General features: G+C 50.2%; 2 protein-coding genes across 6 annotated transcripts in view; one reads left to right on the top strand and one right to left on the bottom strand.

Moving 5' to 3' along the window:
- Positions 1–2533, bottom strand: part of CUL4A (cullin 4A) — a 45649-nt gene extending 43116 nt beyond the window's left edge. For both annotated transcript variants that reach the window (XM_032611751.1, XM_032611752.1), the window contains exons 1-2: positions 2253–2533; positions 1469–1584 (exon numbers count right to left, since the gene is read on the bottom strand). In XM_032611751.1, the coding sequence (XP_032467642.1) occupies positions 1469–1584; positions 2253–2406 (270 nt within the window). In that variant the 5' untranslated portion in view covers positions 2407–2533. The remainder of the gene's footprint in view (positions 1–1468; positions 1585–2252) is intronic.
- A 6-nt stretch (positions 2534–2539) lies between these two features.
- Positions 2540–24172, top strand: PCID2 (PCI domain containing 2). 4 transcript variants are annotated; one of them, XM_032611756.1, is made up of 15 exons: positions 2916–2972; positions 8571–8660; positions 10746–10819; positions 12322–12387; positions 13411–13452; positions 14352–14406; positions 16884–16987; positions 17504–17579; positions 18091–18232; positions 20049–20149; positions 21104–21177; positions 21328–21453; positions 22172–22295; positions 22563–22693; positions 23169–24172. In XM_032611756.1, exons 1-14 carry the CDS (start codon positions 2937–2939, stop codon positions 22650–22652), a joined length of 1200 nt encoding a protein of 399 aa, XP_032467647.1. In that variant the 5' UTR covers positions 2916–2936; the 3' UTR covers positions 22653–22693; positions 23169–24172. The 4 variants fall into 4 exon arrangements, with proteins under 4 accessions (XP_032467645.1, XP_032467647.1, XP_032467648.1 ...); XM_032611757.1 differs by having other exon boundaries at positions 23120–24172; XM_032611754.1 differs by having other exon boundaries at positions 2540–2972; positions 22563–24172.
- Positions 24173–24266: the final 94 nt, after the last annotated feature.

The following is a 24266-nucleotide window of genomic DNA, read 5'->3' as shown; positions in this document are numbered from 1 at the left end:
ACACACACTTTCCATTTTACTGAGAACCTACTTCTAGATGTTCATCCGAGAGAAATGAGAATTTTTGTCCACACAAAGACTTACCCATGAATGTCTGCACAGCTTTATTCATAACCCAAAACTAGACACCCAGACGTCCATTACCTCAGGATAACTAATTGGTGGTCCCCAGAGTGCTCAGCAACAAAGAAACGAATTACTGTCACGACACATGCATGTGCCCAACTCACAAGCCCTTCCCTAAGCGAAGGAGCTAGGCACAATTGCACGGTTCCACTGACATGAGACTCTGAAGATGGCAAAACATACCGACACAAGGCACGTCAGTGACTGCCAAGGACTGGGGGTTAGGGCACAGGACAGGACCCACTGCCAAGGGGCCTCAGGGAACTTTTCGGGGTGACAGAAACATTCTGTATCTTGATTGTGTGGTGGTTATACGATTGGATACATTTGTTAAAACTTGTTGAAGTACATATTCTACACCGTAATTAAGTCGATTAAACAATACAATAACCTCACACAAACTTAAGACAAAGAAGGGACAGGTGTCCATCGAACTGTCCATGGTAGTCTTCTTTGGGTGGTAGGAATATAGGTGATTTTTATTTTCTTCTTTGTACTTTCCATAATTTTTCACTTATGTAAACAGAAAAATGTAATCACTTATGTAAACAGAAAACAATTTAAGTCTCTTAGTAGAAACTGTGCTATCATATTACCTAAAATGTAGATAATATTAGATCAGTTAGCGAATGTCATTCTTTAAAAACAAGATATCAGGAAAACCAGTCTGTGTGTAACTGAAATATCCCAAAAGCGAAACCTACTTTTGATCATTTCTTCTGGTGTTAGAAAAGGAACATCGTTATCTCAAATTAAATGTAACAAAACCAGTCTGCACATTTTAACTGCAATAATTAATCACAAAACACAACGAAAAGGGGAAAATCCACATTAACATGTCAAACTGTCATAAGAGTTTCATATATAACATAATGGAATTATAATAATAGTTTGCCGCATGTTTGGAAAATATTAGAAGTCATGTGACTCTTAGAAACGCATTTCTCTCCTGTAATGGGTTAACTTTAAATACCCTTCTAGACAGCTGAGGCCTGAAAATGAAATAAAAATCCCACAACCACCAGAAACGGAGAACACTCCTCGACTTGGGACACGCTGCCACCGAACTCCTACTGTTCTTGTTGCACGCAGAGAGTCGATTTCTATTATCCCCTTCATTACTGACTCTGAAACAACACTGAGGAGCACAAGATCCACGTCTGGGTCACATTTCACAGGAGGTGGATAATTGTGCTATTTAGACACTATAAGAAACAATCAGGTAAGTGAAAAACCGGACCCTGGCCCCCTCAGGTCTAAAAGTTCTCCCTAAGAAAACTGCGCGCTTACGTCTGAGTGAGAATTCTAACGAGCTCTGCTTTCTGCACATGTGGAGCCTTACCTGGTAGAGCTCTTCCAGGTTATATCTGATGGACGTACTACTCTGTATGGCTCTCACTGCTTCATGAAGTTTCTGCCAGGTGTCCTGAGTGTAGTTGTCAGGCAATGTAGGTCTGTCTGTAAATGCAGATGGCGTCAGTGGGTAACGGCATCCACGCTAAGCATCACACATCTTTAAAAAACTATTCCACAAAAAAAGTCCTTAAAAGACACACAGGTAAGGAGCGCAAAAATTAGGTTTTCCCAATACAAGTACCACATTTATAAGTTTCTTGGGTTACAGACTACGCAACCATTCCATCTTCGTTTGGCTAAACAAATACGTCTAGTACTGACACTCAGAATACGCACGTGTAGGAATCGTACAAATCTTAACAGGATTCCTTTACTTAACAAGTGGGTTTCACAAACGTATAAACGTGTAATAGTTCAGCTCTCTACAACATTTAAAGTTGACTGAAACTACTCCAAGCTGGGAGGAAGGTGAAGATAAGCTTGTAACTGGTGTGTCTGCATCGAAGACGCCTGCTCTGAGACAGTGACAGCGACAGAGCTGGTGAGAAGTGGAGCAAGTAATTAAATTACATCACGAAGAGCTTCAGTCCTGCTACTCGGTCCGGCTCGGCCGTGCGAATCGGGACACCCGAGTTACCTGGCGTCACTCAATGCCATTGGACCAACTATACAGACCAAGGGGAAGCCGCCGCTGGCCCGCGCCGCCCCGCCGACGTCGCAGCCCGAGCGGCCAAGGGGAGGGACCCCCGCCCCGCCCGCCCCGCACCCACCTCGGAAATTCTTGATCACGAGCTTCTTGGAGCCGCCGGCGGCCCCGGGCTTGGAGGTGACGGCGGCCGCGGCGAGAGACGCGGGCTTGGTGAGGCCGTTGGTGTGTCCGACAAGCGCCGAGAAGCTGCCCTTCCGAGGGGTCTCGTCGGCCATGGCCGCGGCCGCAGCGCCCCGCCCGCCGCCCGCCCGGCCTCCGCCTCGGCCTCGGCCTCGGTCTCCGCCGCCCGGCCTCGCCCTCCCTCCGCTGCGCTCCCTCAGCCCCACCCGGCCCAGCCCAACCGTCGCCCGACCCGGCCCGACCAGAGCCGGTGCCGCAGGCCTCAGGAGCACTCCAGACCCCGACCCGACCCAGCCCCGAGTTCGCGGGCGCCGCAGTCCGCGTCCGCCGCGGTCCGTGTGGAACCCGCAACAGTCGAGGGCGCGGCAGGCCCGGGCACCGGGGCGCCGACGAGGCGGCCTCGTGTGGGAGGCAGGGAGTCGCAGCGCAGCCCCCGACCTTCCTCAGCCCGGGCGCGCCGCCATACCGGCCCGGGGCTCGCACTCCCGCGCACACGCTGCCTCCGGAACCAACGTGCGCGGAAGGCGGGGCCGGCGGCGCGGGGCCGGGACCGGACCGCGGCCCGGAAGTGACGCGACGGCGGCGACAGGGCGCGCAGCTCCGCGGGGCGGCGGCGGTAGCGGCCATGGCGCACATCACCATCAACCAGTACCTGCAGCAGGTAACTTTCCTCGGCCAACGGGCATCCTGCCAGCTGTCCTCCCGCTGTCTTGGCCTGCGGGCCAGAGCTGGATCCCGGGCGACTCTGTCCACCAGCTGCGCTGGAGCTCCTGGCCGCGCTCTCAGTTTAGGGGTGTGTGGGGAGGGGGGACAAAGTGGTGGAAGTAACGGGGGGACAGAGCAAGTGGTCCGGCTGCGAGACGGTCTGTGTTAGCGATCCGCTGCTTACATCCTTTGGGAAGTGTGGCTCTCAGGGTTTTGTCCATACAGCCTGTGAACGCAGCAGCACAGCGCAAACATAGGTATTTATGGATTCAAGGCTTGTAGTCTTTCCTCTGAGCTGTGCTAATTCGCAGAACTAGAACCGTGGTAATAGGGATAAGGAAAGGGCGAGTGGGCTTTTTAGAATTTCTGAAGGGGACTTCACCAGGGCTTTGCTGAATGAGGATGTGCGGCTGGGGAACGGGGAGGAGGCAAGAACGATTCCTAGTTTTTTAGTTGGGCAACAGATGAGCAGGACAGATTTAGAGGGAAAGACAAATGTAGTCTTGGACGTGTCAAGTTGGAGTTGTCTGTTGACAAGCAGGCCAAGATATCTAGTTGGCAGTTGAATATAGTCTAACAAGATTGGAACCATTAGTTGTTTGGTTAGTTGAGTTGGTTAAAACGGGAATCATGAAAAAACAGATACATGCTTTAATCTTAACTTAAAGCTTACAAATATACATTCGTTTGCAGTCTTCTGAAGGACGCCTAAGACCTTTGCTTTAAGGATAAGTCCACCTTGGCCTTATCTTTGCAGAGTTAACATTTTTCAGTATCAGTTTTTATTTAAAGTTGAACAAGTACGTAGACATTTGAGAACCAATGTGAATATAGAGTCTCTCCAGAATTTTATGCTTTCTTATGACTTTTATCTTCTATATACTTGTATCTTTTGTATATTTCTAAGTCTCTTACAGTTGTCTTGCCCACACCTAATCCCAGGGTTTGGGGGGAGGGGCACCATGTGTGCCTTGAACAGTGTCTGAGCCACGCAGTGTGCAGTACAGTTTGTGGGCTGGATAGATGCAGGCAGGTGGAGGGGTGTGAGGCCGAGTGATGTACCAGTGATCGGACCTCCACGTTCTAGTGAGCAGTGAGTTAGAACTCGTGCTGGTCTGTCTGTCTCAGTTTCCTATGCCTCTGTTTCTCCAGACTACCGCTCGGTCCTGTTCCCTGCCTTCCCAGAGGAGCACTCTGAGAATCTCCTTTAATTGTCTGTCTTCTCTGTTCCACCCCACGGAACAGCGGGGTGGCTATGAGAAGAACAGGCATGATGAGTGCTTGGTGAAGGCTTACTGAGAACCAGGCACTGTGTACACGGCAGCTCATCATTGTCACTGTTTTCCTAGGAGGTTGGTCCATGGCAAGCCGCATTTTACAGAGGATGTTAAGTGACTTTCCAAGGTCACTGGGCTAGTAAGTGGCACATTCAGACTGGGAGTCCTGGCCCCAGAGTCCGTGCTGTGACACCAAGCTCACTACCTCTGTCAGCCCAGGCTTCAGCCATTTCCTGTCCGACTCAGAACCTGCCTATTCCTCAGCTTCCAAAGTTTATTGTTGCTTGAATCTCAGTGACCCTGTCAGCTTGGACTTATTTCTCACCTTTGCAACATCCTCGGCCAGCAGCCACCTGTGGACAAGTCGCCTGTCGTTCATTTCCCGTGGTCTCTGTGATAACTTCCACTAGCTGTTGGGTCTGGGATTTGATTTTACCCTCAGTAGCCCATGAGGTGTCTTGTTAGCTTCTTGGATGCTGGCAGAACACATGCGAGTCCTGGGTCGGAGACCAGGGACCTTGTTACTCTGTGTGGCTCCCTGGGCCCGAAGTCCCATAGACGGTGTGACAGGCCCAGAAGGGTGGCTGCACATGTACCTGAGAGAGACAGAACCTGGGGAATCTACCTGTTCTGTAGCAGGCAGTAAGCAAGTCTGGTTTTTGTCTAGGGTTGGGATGGGGGAGACATTATCTCATTTCTCAAGGTAACTCGTCACATGAACAGCCCTGAGTAACGGCCCTAGTGAAAGAGCCAGTGGTCCGAGTCTTGTAGTGTGGGACCCCCAGCACGAGGGCCCAGGAGGGCTGTCTCTCAACAACCGGCCCGCGGCGACACCCCCTTTCCGCTCAGCACTCGAGTTTTCGCAGGCATTCCATTAGGTTTCTTTTTGAATTAATTTACCTTACATTTCCCCATGTATTTTACTTTAAAGATTTGTTGTTCTCCTTAGAAAAAGATCAGTTTGCATGCTTCTTCCCGAGGTGGATCTCTCCATCACTTCTAGTATCTCTCTGAGGGCTGGTATTATTTTTTTTAGTGTGTTTTATTTCATTCTTTTGTCCGTTACACAAACTCTTATTTCACACGGCAGGTTACTTTTTAAAAGCTGTGTCTACATTAAAATTTTTTTCCTCCAACTTTTTTCCTGAAAAATTTCAAACCTACAGAAAAGTTGAAAGCATAGAATGGAGAGGTGTGTACCCCTCACCCGGGCGTGTACCCACCGTGCTCGCTCGTCCTTCCCTCCGGGCCCGTGCTCTTCTTCCCAGCGATCCCGTGGCCTTCACCTTCCTGAGCGTGCGCCTGAGACCCAGGCCGTCCGCTGTGTAACTGCAGCGCCTTTGGTGCATCCGAGAAACTGAACATCAGCCTGAACATCAGTATTTTCCAATGTAGAAGCCATAGTTTAATCCCCACCCCCCCACCCCCAATCTTCTTTGGAACCTCTTTTTTGAAACCCAGCGTCCAGTCAGATCACATGGCATTGGGGTGCTTTGCCCTTTAGTCTTCTAGAAGAGTCCTCTTGCCTCTTGGGGAAGGGGGCTTTTATGACACGTGACCTTGTTTACATGTCCAGGCCCACGGCCACACGTGTAAATGCCTCACCAGCTGCCGTTATGTGGCTGTTCCTGGTGATCAGATTCGGCTTCAGTCGGCTAGTGTGGGTTTCCCGTGGCCTCTCCCAGCACTGGGGATGCTGACAGCACCACTTGGTTAAAGAGGCGTCTGCCCATCAGATCACTCCACTGTTGAGGTACATTTTTGCATTGCGATGAACCTGTAGGCTGTTGGACGGACCCTGAAAACCACTGAGCGTCCTGTTCTCTACACCCTCACAAAATGGTTTTCCCAAGTCAGTTATTACATTATACGTTAGTGGTTGCCAAGTGGTGATTTCCTATTGTTCTTTCTACATTTACTAGCTAGTATTTCATCAGTTAAACAATGCTTTCCTCTATGCCCCTCTTTTTGAAAGTATCATTATAGATTACTTTTAATACCTAGTTATAATACCTAGTTATAATCCAGGACCAATAGTGAGAATGTTATTATTCTTTTTGAAGCTCAAATTGTCCCAGATTTGGCCACTGAGGGTCCATTCAAACTGGTTTCTGTGGCTTTTTTTTTAACATCTTTATTGGAGTATAACTGCTTTACAGTTGTGGGTTAGTTTCTACTGTATAACGAAGTGAATCCGTTATACATGTGTCCCCATTCTGTGGCTCTCTGACATGTCTGTCCCTTTTTGAGCCTGGCCTTGCTTTCTGGTACAATAATATATACTCCAGGCTCACCTAGTTCTTTCCCTGTCCCAGTGCTGGACTTGCCCTTTCCCCAGGGAGCTCTGGTTCCTTTTAGTGGGGAATAGAATTTAGAAAACAAACCTGAGTGCTAGGTGTGCCCATTGCTACTGGGGAGCCATTAATTCTATGCCTTTGCAGTGGCTGGAGCTAGAAAATGTATTTTTAAGGAATCACGAGTTCGTGAGTAGACGATCCCCCTGTGGACCAGCTCGGAACCTGCAGAATGCACGGTGACCAGCAGCATCCTGGGAAGAGAATTTCCCCTGGGAGCGCGCAGAGCTAGTGAGCTTCACTTGGTGAGGTCTGCAGTCCCTGGTCCAGGCCCACAGGGACCGCTCAACAGGCTGACCTGGGGTCCGGCTGCAGGGTCCAGTGCGGGTGTTAAGTGAAAGGGCCAAAGGTTCTGGGGCGTGACACATTAACGGTGACCGGAGCGGGTGACTGGCCTGCCTGCGATTCTAGTGTCGCTGAGCAGTGCATCAGTTCTTTCAGACTTGCCCATAGTCTGTCGCCAGCCTCCTGTTTTCCGTCACACCCCCTGTGACGGGAACGTCGTGGGCTTTATCAGCTTCTCGGAGGCAGGGGCACTGATTTTGTGTATTTTGTGATTACTCATGATAATACATCAGCAAGTAAGCCTGCACGAATATCTTGTTCCTCGTTGTAAGGTGAATCCCCAGAAGTGGGATTGCTGGCTCAGAATTTAAGTGCATATGTACTTTGTTGAGTAGTCAAGTGGCAAATTCTTTATTTTGTGAACTGCCTTAGAGATGGTGGTGAAACTTCCCCAGTCGATGCTGACTGTAACTGACGAGGAGCTGGGTCCTGGAGGTGTCCAGGCCGCGTGGGCCTCCGTGCCTCCTGGCCGCCGGGTCACCGGGTGGGAGGGTCGCATGCCTCGCCGTTTCCACAGGCAGCTGCACCCCTTCGCCCTCCCACCAGCGGTGGCTGGGCTTCCAGTTGCTTTGTGTTCTCAGCAGCGCTCAGGGCGGTTGGCCTTTCAGTGTTCACCCTGCCGGTGGGCGGTGATGTGAGCACCCGTCATGGGTGTGCATTCGTGTGTCCTCTTATGTCGCCCCTGCATATATTTTCCACACCTAACTTTCTGTGCATAAATGATGCTGTAGTACGTGCAGCTTTATGCTTGGCTTTGTCTTCACTTACATGGTTAGGATTTTTATGTCATTTTTTGCTAAATATAAGTTTAAAATATCATTTGGTTTTCTAATTACAAAATTTCTGCTGCAACGCAGGCCTCCAGTATAGAAATATATAAAATAAAAGTCTCCTCGACCCCCCTGGCTCCCACTCCACTGGCCAGGGGTCAGCTGGTGCGGCCTGGGGCCCCGCATTTCTTCCTGTGCTTACACATCATATCAATACTTAGTTTTTCTTTTTCTCCAAGATCAAGTTACACAGTTTTTCTGCAACTAATTTTTTTGGAATTAACAGTAAGTATGTTGTGGACACTTTTCCATGTTATTACAAGTAGATCTATTTGATTCTCTTTCACAACACCCAGGCACCCTATTGTGTGACTGTGACATTTATTTGGTCATCGGCTTCCCATTTTTATTTTAAATTTAGGTTGAGTGGAAGTGCTTTGAATTTTGGACATATATGATTTTCAAGATCTTTTTTCTTCTTCGTAAGCTGTATAAGTGGATTTTCAAATGTTTCTCAGTATGACTGAGTAAAATTGAATACTTCACCTTCATTAATAAGCAAATAATAAACTGATGGTTTATTCTGCTTTTTCATTGTTTTTAACGGTAAGTCACCTGTTTGCCTCCAGGAGATCTCATCTTCAAACGCAGTGATTATTTGCTGTCTAAGGAGAGTACTGATTGTTATATTTTGACTCCTTTCAAAGTAGGGAAAGTGAAGTTTAGGGGTGTGCAGTGTGCTGTCTAGGTTCCACTAGGACAGAGTGTTTTATTTTCCACTTAGCTCTTCTCTTTCCAAACGCTTCAGGTCTATGAAGCAATTGACACCAGAGACGGGTCATCCCTTGCAGAGCTGGTGTCTTTCAAGCACCCTCATGTTGCCAACCCACGGCTTCAGGTAGGTGGTGGGACCACGCACACAGGTGTCTGAGAGGGTGACAGGGTCACCACCTTCCTAAGAAAAGTTTAGACTTTGAGTAGGAAGGAAACTAATGTTGCCACTCTTGTTTGAAAATTGCCAAGTTCCTTCACGATTTATCTAATTCCAATTCATTTATTGAGCATTAATTGAGCACTGTGTCTCAGAGTCTGTCCTGAGATCTGTGCTCGTTTTCCTGCATTTGATTCCCACACGACTTTCTGGGGTTCAGAGAAGTGCAGTAGTGGGGCCAGGTCATCCAGCGGACAGGCAGTGGGGCTCGGGCTCTGCCCAGGCCTGGCTCTCCCTGGAGCCTCAAACCGTGTCCTGTTGCTGCCAGTGCGGTTTTGTTGGCGCACGGCCGCTTGCGTTGCGCGCTGGCTGCCGCAGAGGCACGTGGGCCTTGCAGCGCCTGCAGCATTTCCTGGCTGGCCGTTTACGTGAGCATCTGCCAGCCCCTGCTCTAAAATATAAGCATTCTTCTTTTTTTTTTAAATAAATAAATTTATTTATTTATTTTTGGCTGTGTTGGGTCTTTGTTTCTGTGCAAGGGCTTTCTCCAGTTGCGGCGAGCGGGGGCCACTCTTCATCGCGTTGCGCGGGCCTCTCACTGTCACGGCCTCTCTTGTTGAGGAGCGCAGGCTCAGTAGTTGTGGCTCACGGGCCTAGTTGCTCCACGGCATGTGGGATCTTCCCAAACCAGGGCTCGAACCCGTGTCCCCTGCATTAGCAGGCAGATTCTCAACCACTGTGCCACCAGGGAAGCCCTGAACTATAAGCGTTCGCGATTCAGATGATGAATGCTGTCCAAGCCATAGATTCTGTGGAATATATTGTGGATATGTTGTAATGCCCATTTCCTCGCGGATGGCCGTTACACTGTTGGAGTGTCCTATCAGGGACCTAAATCGTTCTTTCGAAAGGAAGTGCCCTGGGCTTCCCTGGTGGCGCAGTGGTTAAGAGTCCGCCTGCCAATGCAGGGGACACGGGTTCGAGCCCTGGTCCGGGAAGATCCCACATGCCGCGGAGCAATGAAGCCCGTGCGCAACTACGGAGTCTGGGCCCTAGAGCCTGTGCGCCACAACTACTGAAGCCCACGTGCCTAGAGCCCGTGCTCCGCAGCAAGAGAAGCCACTGCAGTGAGAAGCCCGCGTGCCACAACAAAGAGGAGCCCCCACTCGCCGCAACTAGAGAAAGCCCGCGCGCAGCAACGAAGACCCAACGCAGCCAAAGATAGATAGATAGATAGATTAAATTAAATTAAATTAAATTAAATTAAAAAAAAATAAAGTGCTCGGGGTCCTGATGGGACACGGGTTCAGCTTGCTGGCAGGTTGTCCCTGATACACGTCTGCTCGCCCATTTGTGACCTGAGGCTGATTCCTTCGCTCCAAAACTCCACGTCCTTCCACGTGACAGCTGCCTCGCTGGGCCCATTGTCTGCCTGGTTGTTTCGTCAGGGACTGTAGGGTGGTGATCTTTCCCATGCTGTCATTCTCCCTCTCTCATTTATAGAGCTGTATCAGTGTGGATTCACTGAGTCCTTTTCTTTTAAATTCAGTGCACTGCATAATCCACCGCGATGCTTGTGTTATCCAGAATTTGGCCACTGGGAGGCGAGGGCAAGTTCGAGGTGAATGTCTGCTGTCTCCCAGGACCCCGAGTGGGCAGTCCTGTCAGCAGGAAGTGGGCAGGAGCGATTGCTGGCCGCCCGACCCCCTTTCCCCCAGGCACTGTCTCCAGCTCCTTTGACCTCACACGAGGCACATAGTAGCTGCTTAATAAACAGATTAAGAGGTACATGAACATGCCTAGAGTATTTCCTGGCCTGTGGTAGACAAAGCGAATTGTGTTCATCTCCTGCCCTGTACGGAGGTCGTGCTTGATAAATATGTGTGGAAGAAATGAACCTTTTTTTTTGAAGTGCTAAAGTGTGAAGAGTTACTGTCAGCTGTAAAGTGTAAATTCTTTTGAAACAAAGGTTTGTCTAAATCTCTTCCTACATGTTGCATTCTTTCTGTCCCAGTTAATTTTATTTTTACTATTTTTCTTACGATCATTTAGATGGCCTCTCCAGAAGAGAAGTGTCAACAAGTTTTGGAACCCCCTTATGACGAAATGTTTGCAGCTCATTTAAGGTAATCCATGAGTGAGGAAGAAAAACAAGCAAATCTGAAAATTGCTGAACTCACTCTAGGGGTTTTATTTAACATTTTATGCTTGAAGCAGTGAAAATTTTCCTTTGAAAAAGTAGATAAGTGTGTTTGTAATTTCACTTTGGTAACACCTATGAAAATCTTGTGAAGTTTAAAATACTTTTAAAAAAATGAAATACTTTCGAATTTTAATAAATGTTTTATTCAGGGACCACATATGTTTTGAAAAGTTAACATGAAATGGTAATCGTGGATGTGTGTGTGTCTTCTGTGTAACGCTCTGAAAAGCATTTGGTACTCATCCTACTGGCCGCGTGGTGGTCTCTTGTGTGTGTGTGTGTGTGTGTGTGTGTGTGTCTTCTGTGTTATGCTCTGAAAAGCATTTGGCATCCATCCTACTGGCCGCGTGGTGGTCTTGTGTGTGTGTGTGTGTGTGTGTGTGTGTGTGTGTGTCTTCTGTGTAACGCTCTGAAAAGCGTTTGGTATCCGTCCTACTGGCCGCGTTGGTCTTTTGTGTGTGTGTGTGTCTTCTGTGTAACGCTCTGAAAAGCGTTTGGTATCCGTCCTACTGGCCGCGTTGGTCTTTTTTTGGTGTGGGTGTGGGGGTGTGTGTGTGTGTGTGTGTGTGTGTGTGTGTCTTCTGTGTAACGCTCTGAAAAGCGTTTGGTATCCATCCTACTGGCCGCGTTGGTCTTTTGTGTGTGTGTGTGTGTCTTCTGTGTAACGCTCTGAAAAGCATTTGGTATCCGTCCTACTGGCCGCGTTGGTCTTTTGTGCAGCAGGCTGTGACGCCCACTGTCGACTTGCGTTTTTCATGGAAACGCCTGGTTTTTAACCTCTTGACCTTACTGGGGAAGAAACTGGAGCAGAGCAGAGCAGATGAAATTCTGCTTTTTATTTACATGTCATGTCTACTGTTTTCACCTCTAAAGCCTCGATCCAGGCAAGCTCCAGGTGTTACAGTGTGTGGGATTTGGTTGTCCTCCTGCCTGCCCTCTTCTCTGGCGTCCTGAGCGGGCTGGGGTCTGGGGGCAGGGTGGGGCAGACCTGCGGGGCCCCTGAGATCTCTGGAAAAGTTGGAGTGCCGCTGTGTTTCTTGTGGCAACTTCCTAGCTCTGCGCAGCATGCGACGAGGCGCCAGGTTTGGGGACGGACTGACTGATGGTGACACTGGCAGCCGGGCGTCTGGGTAGAGTGTCCTTGCCCATTGATGCCCGAGAAGGGCCATTTGCGTGTTGTTAGTGGAACCTCTGCAGCTGGGCTTCTCCTTCTGGGACTTGAAAGAACAGGCCCAGCATGTAGCGTGGGATTTCCTGCTGTGCCCGGTGGTCTCTCGTGAGCCTCCTTGTAATCTGCTGGGTCAGTTGAGAGCGCAGCGTTTGTGCTGGGAGCGACCAGTGCGGTCCGCGTGGTCCGTGCCGGCGCTCAGCGAGTGCGCGTGCTTGCTGCCCCTCCGCCCTCAGTGCCCACCACTTCCTTTCCAGGTGCACGTACGCGGTGGGGAACCACGACTTCATAGAGGCGTACAAGTGCCAGACCGTCATTGTCCAATATCTTTTGTCGTGGGCGTTACTGTTCAGTGTCTAACAGGTACAGCGGGTTACTTGGGGGCTAAGATCCTGAAACGTCAGGCCAGTTTTAGTCCCGCCTTTAGTTAGAAAGCAGGAGAAGCTCGCTTAGCCCTTCCACTCAGGTCCTTAAATGTAGCCTGGCCTTCAGACTGTCCAGTCACCTACGTGGTGGGGAAGAACACTGGTTATGATTAAGGATTTTATTTAATTCTGTTGTGAAGAATAATACTTTGTTGCCTTTCCAACATTCAGTATAGTTACAGGGATGGGTTAGTCCCCTTGGAGAAATAGAAGAACTTCCAGATCCGGGCACAGATGGAAGAGTGGACGCAACACACAACATCATTGAATTGTGGTCACTGAGGGCCTTAATCAAGCCAATTCTGATTTAAGTCATTTAAGTGATATCTTATGGCTAAGGCCCTGGTCAGTGAGTATTCTAGTACTGTTTATATGTATCTCCAGACTTTTTTTTTTTTTTTTTTGCCGAGCCGCACAGCTTGTGGAACCTGGCGGTGAAGGTGCTGAGTCCTAACCACTGGACCTCCAGGGAATTCCCTTTAGCTGCTAATTTTTTAACCATCTTGCTTAATATACACGGAAGAGAATTGGTTACTGACCAGCCAAGTCTCCTCTGAATTCAAGAATTCTGTAATCAGTGAAATAAACTTTATACCACAGATTCTAAAGCACATTATATATAAGTTGTGATCATCTGAGCTCAGAGAAGCCAAATAAGCCAGTTTAAAAAATCTTATAACAGTCTTTTTCTTACTTTGGGGAAAGTATGTATGAAATAAATGTGTTTATGTATACCTAATGATACTCAGATGTTTGTGATGTGGCTCATGTATTTTTTCCCTTCAAGACCCTGCTGCTGTGATACCTAATCTTTTAAGTGGTGAGCTGTAGCCCTTACAGTTTAGAACCCTTGTTGTTCTTTAGTCTTTCAATTGTAGCATGACTTGAACTTTTTCTGTCGGACCTTCCTTAATATACTACATCATTCCTACGGGCATTTCAGGCCCACAAAGAAGAAAACTGGTAAGTACAAACAGAAACAGCTGGAAATTAGCAAATGGCTTTTTTCTTTTTTAAAAGCAGAAGTTTTAATTGTGTTTTCTGTGTTGGTATTTAATGTTGTGTGTTGACGTGATAATATCAACACAGATAATGGAGTTTTAATAGTCAGTGTAAACTTAAATGGCAGGTCAGCCAGATTATTTGCAGTGTTTTTCTGTAAATATGAAGTATTTCAGCCATTCCATGCCCCCAAATATTTATTAAATATTATTTTTTCCCTTTAACTGTCAATTTTGAACTTACTTTGGGTTTTAAACTTGGATAAAAGATGTAGATCAGTTACAGTTCATTTAGGATGATGGAATACATAATAACTGCGTTATTTTAAATTCCTTGGTAAACTATTTTATGATTTATTAAAAATCTGGGTAAATACTGAAATTCTGTTTATACTAAGATAACTGAAGGCTTGCAAATACCTTTTACTAAAAAAAAACAAAACAAAACCCTTTTTAAGTGAAGATCTCTCTTACACATAAAATTAACACTGCCAGCTAGATTTTGAAAAGTCGTTTTGTGACTTTGGTCTGTTGCATACCTTGGACCCTGTTAGGAGATCGTTGTGAACCACGTCTTGTTTTAATGGAGCTGTTGGCTGGTGGTAGGGGCTGAGGGGAAGGAGACTTCCTGTCCCAGCGTAGGGGGAGGGTGCTGCCAGGGCTGAGCCCCTCGACTCCCCGGGACTCGTGCAGATGGGGAGGGGCTGCCACCTGCCCGGGAGGAGGGCGAGGGAAAGCATAGCAGCCCCTGGGCGTGGGCTGGCGACCCCCTTTCTGGATGGTAGCCCTGGCCTCCCCACCTCTGGTAATGGAACCTCTGACCTCAGAGCGTCTTCAAACGTACTTGTTTTTGCCCCGTAGGGCTCTGCCTGTCATGTATGCAGTGGCACTTGACCTTCGAATATTTGCCAATAATGTAAGTTCAGTTTCTGTCACTGTTCTTTTAAACCCAAACTCGTTATCTATGTGTTGCTTAATTTCATATCATCTTTCCACAAATTTTGAGGAACACGTTGGGTTGGTGAATGTGGTGTGGCGAAAGAGCACGGGGGTGGCCTGGCTCGCGCGTGAGGGCCTGTGCTCTCGCCAGCTGTGGAGATGCGCCCCGTCCCGTCCCTGGTGTAGATTCAGGGAGTGCTGAGGGTTCTCTGGAACAAGGAGGATTTTATGAGTCGATTTCCCCTTGGGGTCAGCATCAGCCATTTTGGGAGCAGCAGTTCTTAACTTTTTGGTCCTGACACCCCTTTGCGGTTTTAAAAACTATCCATAACTTCTGGTTCTGGACAAGACACGGTAGGCGCGTGTTTCTCTCCCTCCTGCTGGGAGTTTTAAGGCCAGCGTGGCTCTGAGAGGTGGAGAGAAGAAGGGGCAGAGCAGTGAGTTCCCTGCGTTTGTTTCCTTCTCACCTCCTGGGCGTCCTGGTCCGGTCCGGCACCCGGGGACACTGACAGTAGGCAGAGACGACGCGGCTCCCTCCCCTGCATCCCACCTCTGGGCGGGGAGCATCCCAGCTGCCTCCGCCCTGGCCTGCAGGCCAAGCCCTGTCCTCAGTGGGTGGCTGGTGTGAGCGCAGGCCTGGCTGGAACAAGGAGAGCCACAGTCTTGTGACACCCCGGGCATCCAGGATATAATCGAGAGCCCCTTGTCACACCAGGAATCGGGACTCTTGGCCTTTGAGACTCTGAATGGGGGAGATAGTCACCAAGCACCCGACACCGAGGATGGGATGGCAATTCCACCCCCGCCACCATAAAACCCTGGGAGCAGGTGCGAACGCGCTTGAAGCAGGTGGAGACATCTCAGCAAAGAAATGCAAGATATAAAGCAGCACCAAATGGAAATTTTAGAACTGAAAAATACAATAACTTACATAGAAATTATTGAGGACCCCCAGAAGCGTCTGTTCATGTGGGTTATATCAGTACTTATTGTATTAGAAATTTTACCTGGGAAAATTTTTAATACTGTTCACCTAAAATAATAAACCTTTGATGTGGTAACATAATTGACTTTCTAAATTAAAAATACATATATTTTCAAAGTGAACAAAATGTACAAAAAAGTGGCATTTTTATCCGTTTTGATCTCTAACGTATGGCTCAAGGGAAGCCGCTCAGATTCTTAGGTCTGCTTCTGAACTCACTCTGTGCGGCACCTTGTTTTGGTTGAATAGACGAAGAAGTGTGGCCTCACGTAGATGTACGTGGAAGTGGGAGGACTGTTCTAGTAGCCTTTTCAGGTGATCGTAGGTGCCCTTCTCTGAGCTACACCTTTTAGAACTACAAGAGTAGTTCTTAAGGTTCATTGCAGTGTGGCCTCTGAAGCGTAGCAGTGACCGTTTCCTGCTACATCCAAACCCACTGGTGTGTCCTGCACGGTGAATGGCTCTTTCACCCCTGTAGGATTTTGTAACGTTGTACAGTGATCGTTTGGAGAGTTCTGGTTCACTGAGTTACCCAGACGTTCCAAATGTGGACGTACTTCATTACGTGAAAAAACAAAAACCAGGAAAACTCTACGTTTGTTAATACCTCCAGTGACCTCCTCAGAGGAGTCGTGAAGCAGTGGAAGGCCGCCAGGCTCTTGGTGGTCAATACAAGTTTCCCAAAGTTCTAAGCTTTTCTTGAAAGTGCAGATGTCATCGGCAGCAGATAACAGTCACTGTTTGCCTGGGAGTGACAGGCTTGCTTCGTTCACTTTCCAGAGCCCCGCGCTGGCCAGTGGCCCATGCTGGCTGGCCAGGCTTTGAGGTTGTTTGTTCCACGGTCCAGCTTGAGGCCTCGACAGTGGCCCCAGTGCTTTTCCTTAAAAACAGACGTGCTGTAGGCGGACTTCCCGCTTCATGGCAAAGAACACTAAAAATACATGTATTCAAGGCCTAAGACTTACTAATAGTGTTAATATTGACTGCATCCTCACTGACCCTCTGAAGTGAAGTTAGCTGTATTGGTTGGTTGATGGGAGGATGCGGGTGCGCGAGGTTCAGGACAGAGTGGCTGCAAGTTCGGTTGGGGCCGCCGGGCAGGCGCTGGTCCTGTCCATTGCCGTCCTCTGCACCGTCCGTGCGAACGTCACGCGCATGGGAGATGGGGCTTCGCGGCAAAGTAAGAAAAGGCTAGTTAGCAGCGCGTGGCACAGGTCGCGCAGGCTCGGGGAGTCCGTGAGCGACTTACTGGCTTGAATTGGTTGAAGAGCGATTTGATTTGTGGAAGGGCTGGAACACGCTGTAGACGCTTCCGTTTTGTAAACGTAGTAGCACAGGCTAGATGGTCTCGCCAGAACCTTTGGGGACGACCCTCCGCTGTGCGTTTTTGCTTCTAGCTGTGCCGTGATCTTCTGTTTAACCGAGGTGTCTAGAGGAGATGAAAAGTGAAGGTTTTTATCTTCTATCAGGCAGATCAGCAGCTGGTAAAGAAAGGGAAGAGCAAAGTTGGGGACATGCTGGAGAAGGCGGCCGAGCTGTTGATGAGCTGCTTCCGCGTCTGCGCCAGCGACACGTGAGCGCCCCGCCGCCCTGCCCGCCCTGCTGGGCGCTGGCCTTGACCCCACGATCGCTGTTAGCTTTTGCTTCAAATAGTCCACTGTCTCATAAGGAAATAAGAGAACAGAACCACCTCTTATGCTGCCGCACACATTTAGCACTTCTGGGCCCACGTGGCCTGCGCTCTGGGTCTCACGCTTTCCGAGGTCCCTCTGTGTCGCCGTGTGTTTCGGTGGCTGTGACGATAAGAGAAGGTACTTTGTCCTTTTCCCCAAGCGCTTTATCGCAGTCAGCTTTTACACAACATCGCTGCAAACTGAGCGGTTTTCGTCTGCTGTGGCAAGGCGCTGTATCCCCCGAGTTCCCACGGTGTTAGAGAAGACGTCTTCTTTTGTGGCGTTGTAGTCTTCTGTGCACCTGTCTCGAGCCGTGGGGCTCTAAAGACACTAATTTGTTGCGGAAGCTGATTTTGCGGTTGACACGTGACATCTTTACTTCCCGGGCAGCATTAACATAACCGTTCTCCCCGTAGCCGTGCGGGCATAGAGGACTCCAAGAAGTGGGGCATGCTGTTTCTGGTGAATCAGTTATTCAAGATCTATTTTAAGGTAAATGCTGTCAGAACGCTGCGTCTCTTTGTTGGGTCTGCTTTCCGCCTGTCTTCCCAGACAGCCCTTCTATTCACTGTCAGCCAGCCTCCCGGGCAAGCGGTTTCCCCCACCTCACCCCCCACTGCGCACATAATCCTGGGAGCTGGTGTGCGCCCAGGGGCTGCCCGGCACGAGGGCTGCTGTCAGCGCTTCACGCCCGTGGTCCTCTTTAGCCTCCGCCCGGCGAGGCGCGCGCTCGGCTCCAGGGGAAGTGAGGTGCCAGCGCCTCACACCAGTGTCGGTGCAGGGACGGCCAGGCGAGGGGCGCCAGCCCGGCCCCTGTGCGGGTGGGCCCTCCTCGGTGGGCGTGGTTAGGCTGTGCAGCTGTGGTGCGGTGTTAGCATCAAGGCTTCGGTTTTGATGATGTGAATCCCACTGCAAGGAGGCATGTACTTCGTAACCAGAAGTTTATGTTGGTTCTGCCTATTTATTTAAAATACTGTTCAGGGTAGATTGTTACTCGTTATAGATCAACAAGCTCCATTTGTGTAAACCGCTCATCCGAGCCATCGACAGCTCAAACCTGAAGGACGACTACAGCACTGCACAGAGGGTGACGTACAGGTACTACGTGGGGCGGAAGGCCATGTTTGACAGCGACTTCAAGCAAGGTGTGTCACTGCTTCTGAGCAGCTGGGGCTGGGTTCCGGGGACGTGGTCACTGCCTCCTGTTACTGCTGAAGGTAGACCGTGGGTGTTGGCTGCATCCAAGCTGTGTTTATTTTTGACACTAAGTTGGTTCCACAAGGGAAAGTCCCACGTGAAGTTCCTCACTCCACGCCAGGTCTCTGAGACGGGTGCCAGCATGTCCTTTTCTGGGCACGGGTGTTCCAGCGCAGGCTACAGTTGGTGTTTCCCTATGGCCTCTGCTGGTCCCGTTGGCCCAGGACGTGGAGATGGGGCAGCGCGTAGCTCAGCTGCAGCCGCGGTGGACGAGCCTTTGCGCAGGTGCCATCTTCGGTGCTTGTGGCTGTGCGTGGCGGATCGGTGCCGCGTCAGAGCTGCGCTTTCTTGAAATCACGTTATGTGGCTCGTGTCATTAGCTTTCTCAAGAACGGGAAGCCACGTTTTTTCTTTCTGAGCTTTTGGAGTAGCTGGCATGTGGTGGTCCTTTATGATTCTTCTCTCGTCCTCAGACCAGACTTTCTAAACTCACTTCTCTGACAATTATTTGCACGTGAAGCCATGTGACTTCAGGCAACACACCGGATGTAAGGAGCACCTCCTCTCCGTGTGTCAACGGCCATGGATGCTCCGATAACAAAAATAACAGCTCTCGGGCTTCCCTGGCGGCACAGTGGTTGAGAGTCCGCCTGCCGATGCAGGGGACACGGGTTCGTGCCCCGGTCCAGGAGGATCCCACAAGCCACGGAGTGGCTGGGCCTGTGAGCCATGGCCGCTGAGCCTGCGCGTCCGGAGACTGTGCTCCGCAGCGGGAGAGGCCACAGCAGTGAGAGGCCCGTGAACTACAAATAATAATAATAACAATAACAGCTCTCTCATAATAAGTGCTCTGTTTTTTTACTCTGTAGGGTCGTGTAGACCAACTTTTCATTTTCTTTCATGAAATCTTTATACATCTACGGCTTTCGAAAGAGGGCTTTTCTTGGTTAGTTCCCCCATCTTTTTCTTTTCCTTTAAATATCAAGCATAAGAAGATAAACTTTAATTTTTACTTTTTTAAAATAAATTTATTTATCTATTTATTTATTTTTTGGCCACGTTGGGTCTTCGTTGCTGTGCGCGAGCTTTCTCTAGCTGCAGCGAGCAGGGTCTACTCTTCCCTGCGGTGCGCGGGCTTCTTATTGCGGTGGCTTCTCTTGTTGCAGAGCACGGGCTCTAGAGTGCAGGCTCAGTAGTTGTGGCTCGGGGGCTCAGTAGTTGTGGTGCACGGGCTGAAATGCTCCGCGGCATGTGGGATCTTCCTGGACCAGGGCTTGAACCCCTGTCCCCTGCGTTGGCAGGCGGATTCTTAACCACAGCACCACGGGGGATGTCCAAGAAGAGAAGCTTTTGAATTACACCTTACCCCTGAACAACGAGGGGGTTAAGCCCCGTGTGACTCACAGTCAGCCCTGTGCCCACGGTTCCTCCACATCCACGGATCAGCCAGCCACAGACCACGTGGTAACGTAGTGTTTACCGTTGCAAGTACCCGTGTACAGGTAGACCCGCACAGCTCGGACTGCCTTGTTCAGGGGTCACCTGTGCTCTCAGCTGACGTCTCTGAAGGTATTGCTGTGCTTTTCCTCTGAATATGCACTGAGTGGTATTTTTGAATACCTAACACAGCAGGAAATAATTTGTTAGTATTGACGGTAGATATTTGCAGTTCCTGAAAGCTTTCGGGCCTTCATGTAAGGGTGGGTGGTAGCATCAGGCACAGGGTGGGGACCGTGGGGACCATGTCTGTGTCTCACTCTGCAGCTGAGGAGTACCTGTCCTTTGCTTTTGAGCACTGCCACCGTTTGAGCCAGAAGAACAAAAGGATGGTCCTCATTTATCTCCTTCCTGTGAAGATGCTCCTGGTAAGTGATCTCAGCAGCTCTCACGGGTCCTGTTGGCTACGAGAAGTGGGCAGATGTCTTACGGCGCGGCCAGGGGTGTGTGATGGGTCACAGTCTGAGCTGCCCATGAGCACACCCCAAAATTGAGGAGGAATGAGCCTTGGGTGTGACCCGGACTACTCTTTCCGTGACTGGCGCTTCCAGATCCTTCTGGAAAGGCTTGCCTGTGTTTCCTTTCTCTTGAAGTTCCCTAACTCAAAAGTTTAACATATATAAGACAAGTAAAATAAGTGCATATTATTTTTGTTTCCCCTAAAAAGTCTAAATTTATAGAAATGGATTAACGAAGAAAGAAAAAGGTCATTCCAGCCTGTCTGTAGGTATCTCACTTGGTCACTGAAAATTATTTTTGATATTTGTAAAGAAATGACAAATAGCTAGCAAGTTATTTGACTAAAACATCCTCCAAGTAATAGGTAGAGCTTCCTTTCCTCCCATTTAAAAATTCTTTTAAATTATCAAAACAACACCACATACTTACCTAGTTCAGGGCGACTTGTAGTGGGAAAGAGACAGTGTCGCGCCTCCCTCCCCACTGCTAACCCAGCTTCACGGGAACAACCAGTTTCGGATTTTGCAGCCGGTTCTTCCAGAAGCTGTCTCTGAATTCCTGAATGGTAGCCTAGGTGTCTGCTTCAGGTGTCACCCGCCTCCTATGACACAGGCATGAGAAGGTCGAGATCGAGGTCAGACACCACTGACGACAAAACCCTGTTTTGGCTAGGTTTCCTGATTTCCAGACCAGCGATGGTTTGGTTTTTTTTTCCCCAGTAGACTAGGATGCTTTCAGTTCTTGTTCAGCGACTTAGGAAGAAAGCCTAAGAAACGCAGGTTGCAAGTTTTTCCTTGACAAGAGTTTTATCAGACAATTTGGTTAAAAGTGCAAGGGTTCTTATTCTGGAACTTTACTCTTAGGGTCACATGCCAACCATCGAGCTCCTGAGGAAGTACCATCTCATGCAGTTTGCGGAGGTGACCGAAGCTGTGAGGTAGAGTATTTTTCCTTTTCCATTTGAGACCTCGTAGAGGGTGAGATCAGCACACACGTCCTCGTGTTGTGACGGAACGAACGGTGTTTCGACGCGCTCTCGTCCCGGACATTGTTCTGACTGTGTCTGTGCGTCTGTCCCGCCGCCCAGCGAGGGCAACCTCCTCCTCCTGAACGAGGCTCTGGCCAAGCACGAGGCCTTCTTCATCCGGTGCGGCATCTTCCTCATCCTCGAGAAGCTGAAGATCATCACCTACAGGAACCTCTTTAAGAAAGTGTAAGCGGAGTCCATCCTTTTCATCCCGGGGGTAAAATCCGCCTTCCACGGCCCGCGCACTGCCCTGGGCCCGGGCGCTACGGCTGCGCAGGCAGGGGAGCAGAGGTCTGCCCGCCCTTGCGGGAGGAACAGCTCGGGTTGCGGTGGAGACCTTGTAGCAGACGTTTTAGCGCCGGCCCTGAGAACCAGGCGTTTCCCATCGTGCCGGAGAGCGTGGGACCCGTTGCCCATGTCCTCCGTTGGTGACCCGCTGACCCTCCCCACCACCCCTGTCCGTCAGGAGGTTGTTCTTTTCTTCCGTGTCACTCTGGAAGTTGACTTTTCTCTGAGGCCTGGTCCCAGCAGGATCTCAGTTAAACTTCAGTTAAAGTCAGACTTTTTCTGGCTGCGAGGAATATATCAAAATCAGCAAGGACCGCAGTTCATCACACCTGAGACACTGTCCGTCGTAAGGTGCTTCTCGGTTATAAGGATGTTAAAATGTGAGAACACGTGCCTCTGAGATTCAAGCAAATAGCCAGTAAACGTAAAGTATATTTGTACTAGTGGCTTTTTAAAATTGGAAAGTCAGAATTAAAAGCTCTTATTTTTCAAGTGTATCTGGCGGGTGGGAGATGCTTTGTTCCTCTTGAACAGAGGTTTCTCAGCAGATGTTTCTCCTGCTGACTTCGTCCTCACATCCCGTCCCTGATGAGCGTGAGCTCTGTCCCTCTTGCAGGTACCTGTTACTCAAGACGCACCAGCTGTCTCTGGATGCGTTCCTGGTTGCCTTGAAGTTCATGCAGGTGGAGGACGTGGACATCGCCGAGGTCCAGTGCATCCTGGCCAACCTGATCTACATGGTGTGTGGTCGCGCCTCCCCCGGGCCCCGCCTTCGCTGGGAGCTCTGATGCCTTCCTTGTTCCCAGAGGGCTCTGTGCGGGCGGGGTGGATGCACACGGCACGTATTTCTCTGTTCTCTCCTGTGCGTGTTCACTCGTCCTCCCAGGGAGCTGACTGCACGGTGACTGGGTGGGGGGATACTTGTGCCACAGCGCCAGGTCCTTCACCCCCGCAGGCTTGACGAGACCCAGGCCCAGAAACACGCCGCCTCTGCTCTTCTCCCACAGGGTCACATTAAAGGCTACATCTCGCACCAGCACCAGAAGCTGGTTGTCAGCAAGCAGAACCCGTTCCCCCCGCTGTCCACGGTGTGCTGACCCCGCCCCCGGCCCCGGGGACAGGGAGCCGGGCCATCCTGGTTCGTATGCTGCCGAGAACTCGTCCTCCGCGGCTGGAGTCTCTCGGGTCTTTCCCGGGGGAGGCTGAGACCTCGGTGTCTCTGCCATCACGGCTGACGGATATGCACCTCACAGAGGCCTGGCATCCCCTTCCCAGAAAGCGCAGCCATCTCCGCTGGCCCTGGGGTGCTGGTGACGCTCACGCGAGGGGCGCGGTCTCCGAGGCAGCTTCTGTTTACTCCTCGTGAGTGTTCTTCACGAAGGCATCTTTTAACTCTTTCTGTAAAAAATGGTGATCTGAATTGATACAAAAAGGTGTATTCTTTACCGTATCTTCTGGGATACGTCTTTTTATGTTAAATTTGAACATTCTGTGTGATCCAAATGCTGGGTTAACTTAATGCTTCTTTTTACAAGCTGAATTTACTTTGATTTAAATTTCCCAGGTGTCATAGCTGTTTTTTCAGAGTGTGCGCGTCTCCTCTGTCTGTGCAGAACTTACTAAAGAAGGAAACGTCACGGACTGTAGTTGCTCATCGCTGCAAAGGTGCATGCCCTTTGCGCGGAGAAGAGCCACTGTGGGACGTGGAGAGACACACACACACCCCGCCCCCCCGCCGAGGCCTCCCATCTGTGCCCCCCCGCGTCAGCTGCTCCAGCTGCCAGACCAACTGTCCCAGTTGGCTCAGAAGTGTGCAGTGTGCTCCCGGCTTCTGCTCCACGTGGCTCATCTGTAGGGCTCTCCCGGGCTGCACAAGTGACCCGCCCTGAAGGCGCGTCGTCCCAGGGCTCTGACGCGCTCAGCCGGGCTCCACGTGCGCCTCTCCAGTCGGATGGAGCCGCGTTCCGAGAGCAAGGGCCCCAGAGAAGAGGTGGAGCTGGATCCACTTCTGTGAGCTGGGCTTCCGAGTCAGCAGTGTGACCTCCACCCTGGGCATGTCCAGACTTGGGCGTGGGGGGCGGGCAGTGCGGAGGGGACGGCCTGCCGTGGGTGTCAGGCCCTCAGCCGCCTCCCCCCACCAGTTCCCTGAGCAGCAGAGCGTGGCCTGGGGGAGGCGCAGACGGCCATGGTGAGACAGTCCGTGTTTCCCGGGGCACTGCTGTCACGGCATCGCTGCTCCGTGGGGCCGGGCACACCCTCACAGATGAGAGCTGCGTCCTCGCTGCGGGGTGAGCGCTGGACTTCTGGGAGCGTGCCTGGATTTCATAGCGTAGAGAGCTGGGCATTTTCAACACTTTCAGGTATTTTCTTGAACAGTAGAAAATCAGGGACTGACCGTGAACCATAACACGGGGTTGTACTTGGCAATGAAAGAAACAGAACCTCGGGCTCGAGCATCCCGCGTTCCCACGGGTCTGGAGGCCTGTGTGTGGAGCGGCCGGCCTGGCCTCGTCAACACAGGCCTGGCGGCGTTGTGCGCACTGCCCCCAAACTTGGAAGCAGTCTGTACCCGGGCGTGAATGGGTGTGACCATCTAATCAAGTTCCCTTTTCTTGCGTTTTATTGTTTTGATTTGCTTACCTCGTGTGGTTTCTAACCATTTATTAAGTTATACACGTGACTAAAGCAGTTTTCATTTCGCGTGGCCCACT

The sequence above is a fragment of the Phocoena sinus genome, chromosome 18 (assembly GCF_008692025.1).
Source record: "Phocoena sinus isolate mPhoSin1 chromosome 18, mPhoSin1.pri, whole genome shotgun sequence".
Lineage (NCBI taxonomy): Eukaryota > Metazoa > Chordata > Mammalia > Artiodactyla > Phocoenidae > Phocoena > Phocoena sinus.
Note: the sequence above shows the minus strand (reverse complement) of the source record. Positions and strands in the feature narration are given on the sequence as shown.

Excerpts from the sequence above, each read along its gene's own strand:
- PCID2 (XM_032611754.1), top strand. The coding sequence starts at position 2,937 with ATGGCGCACATCACCATCAACCAGTACCTGCAGCAG. Across the intron at positions 21,454-22,171 it reads AGGAACCTCTTTAAGAAAGT|GTACCTGTTACTCAAGACGC; the intron begins GTAAGCGGAGTC and ends TCCCTCTTGCAG. Across the intron at positions 22,296-22,562 it reads TGGCCAACCTGATCTACATG|GGTCACATTAAAGGCTACAT; the intron begins GTGTGTGGTCGC and ends CTTCTCCCACAG.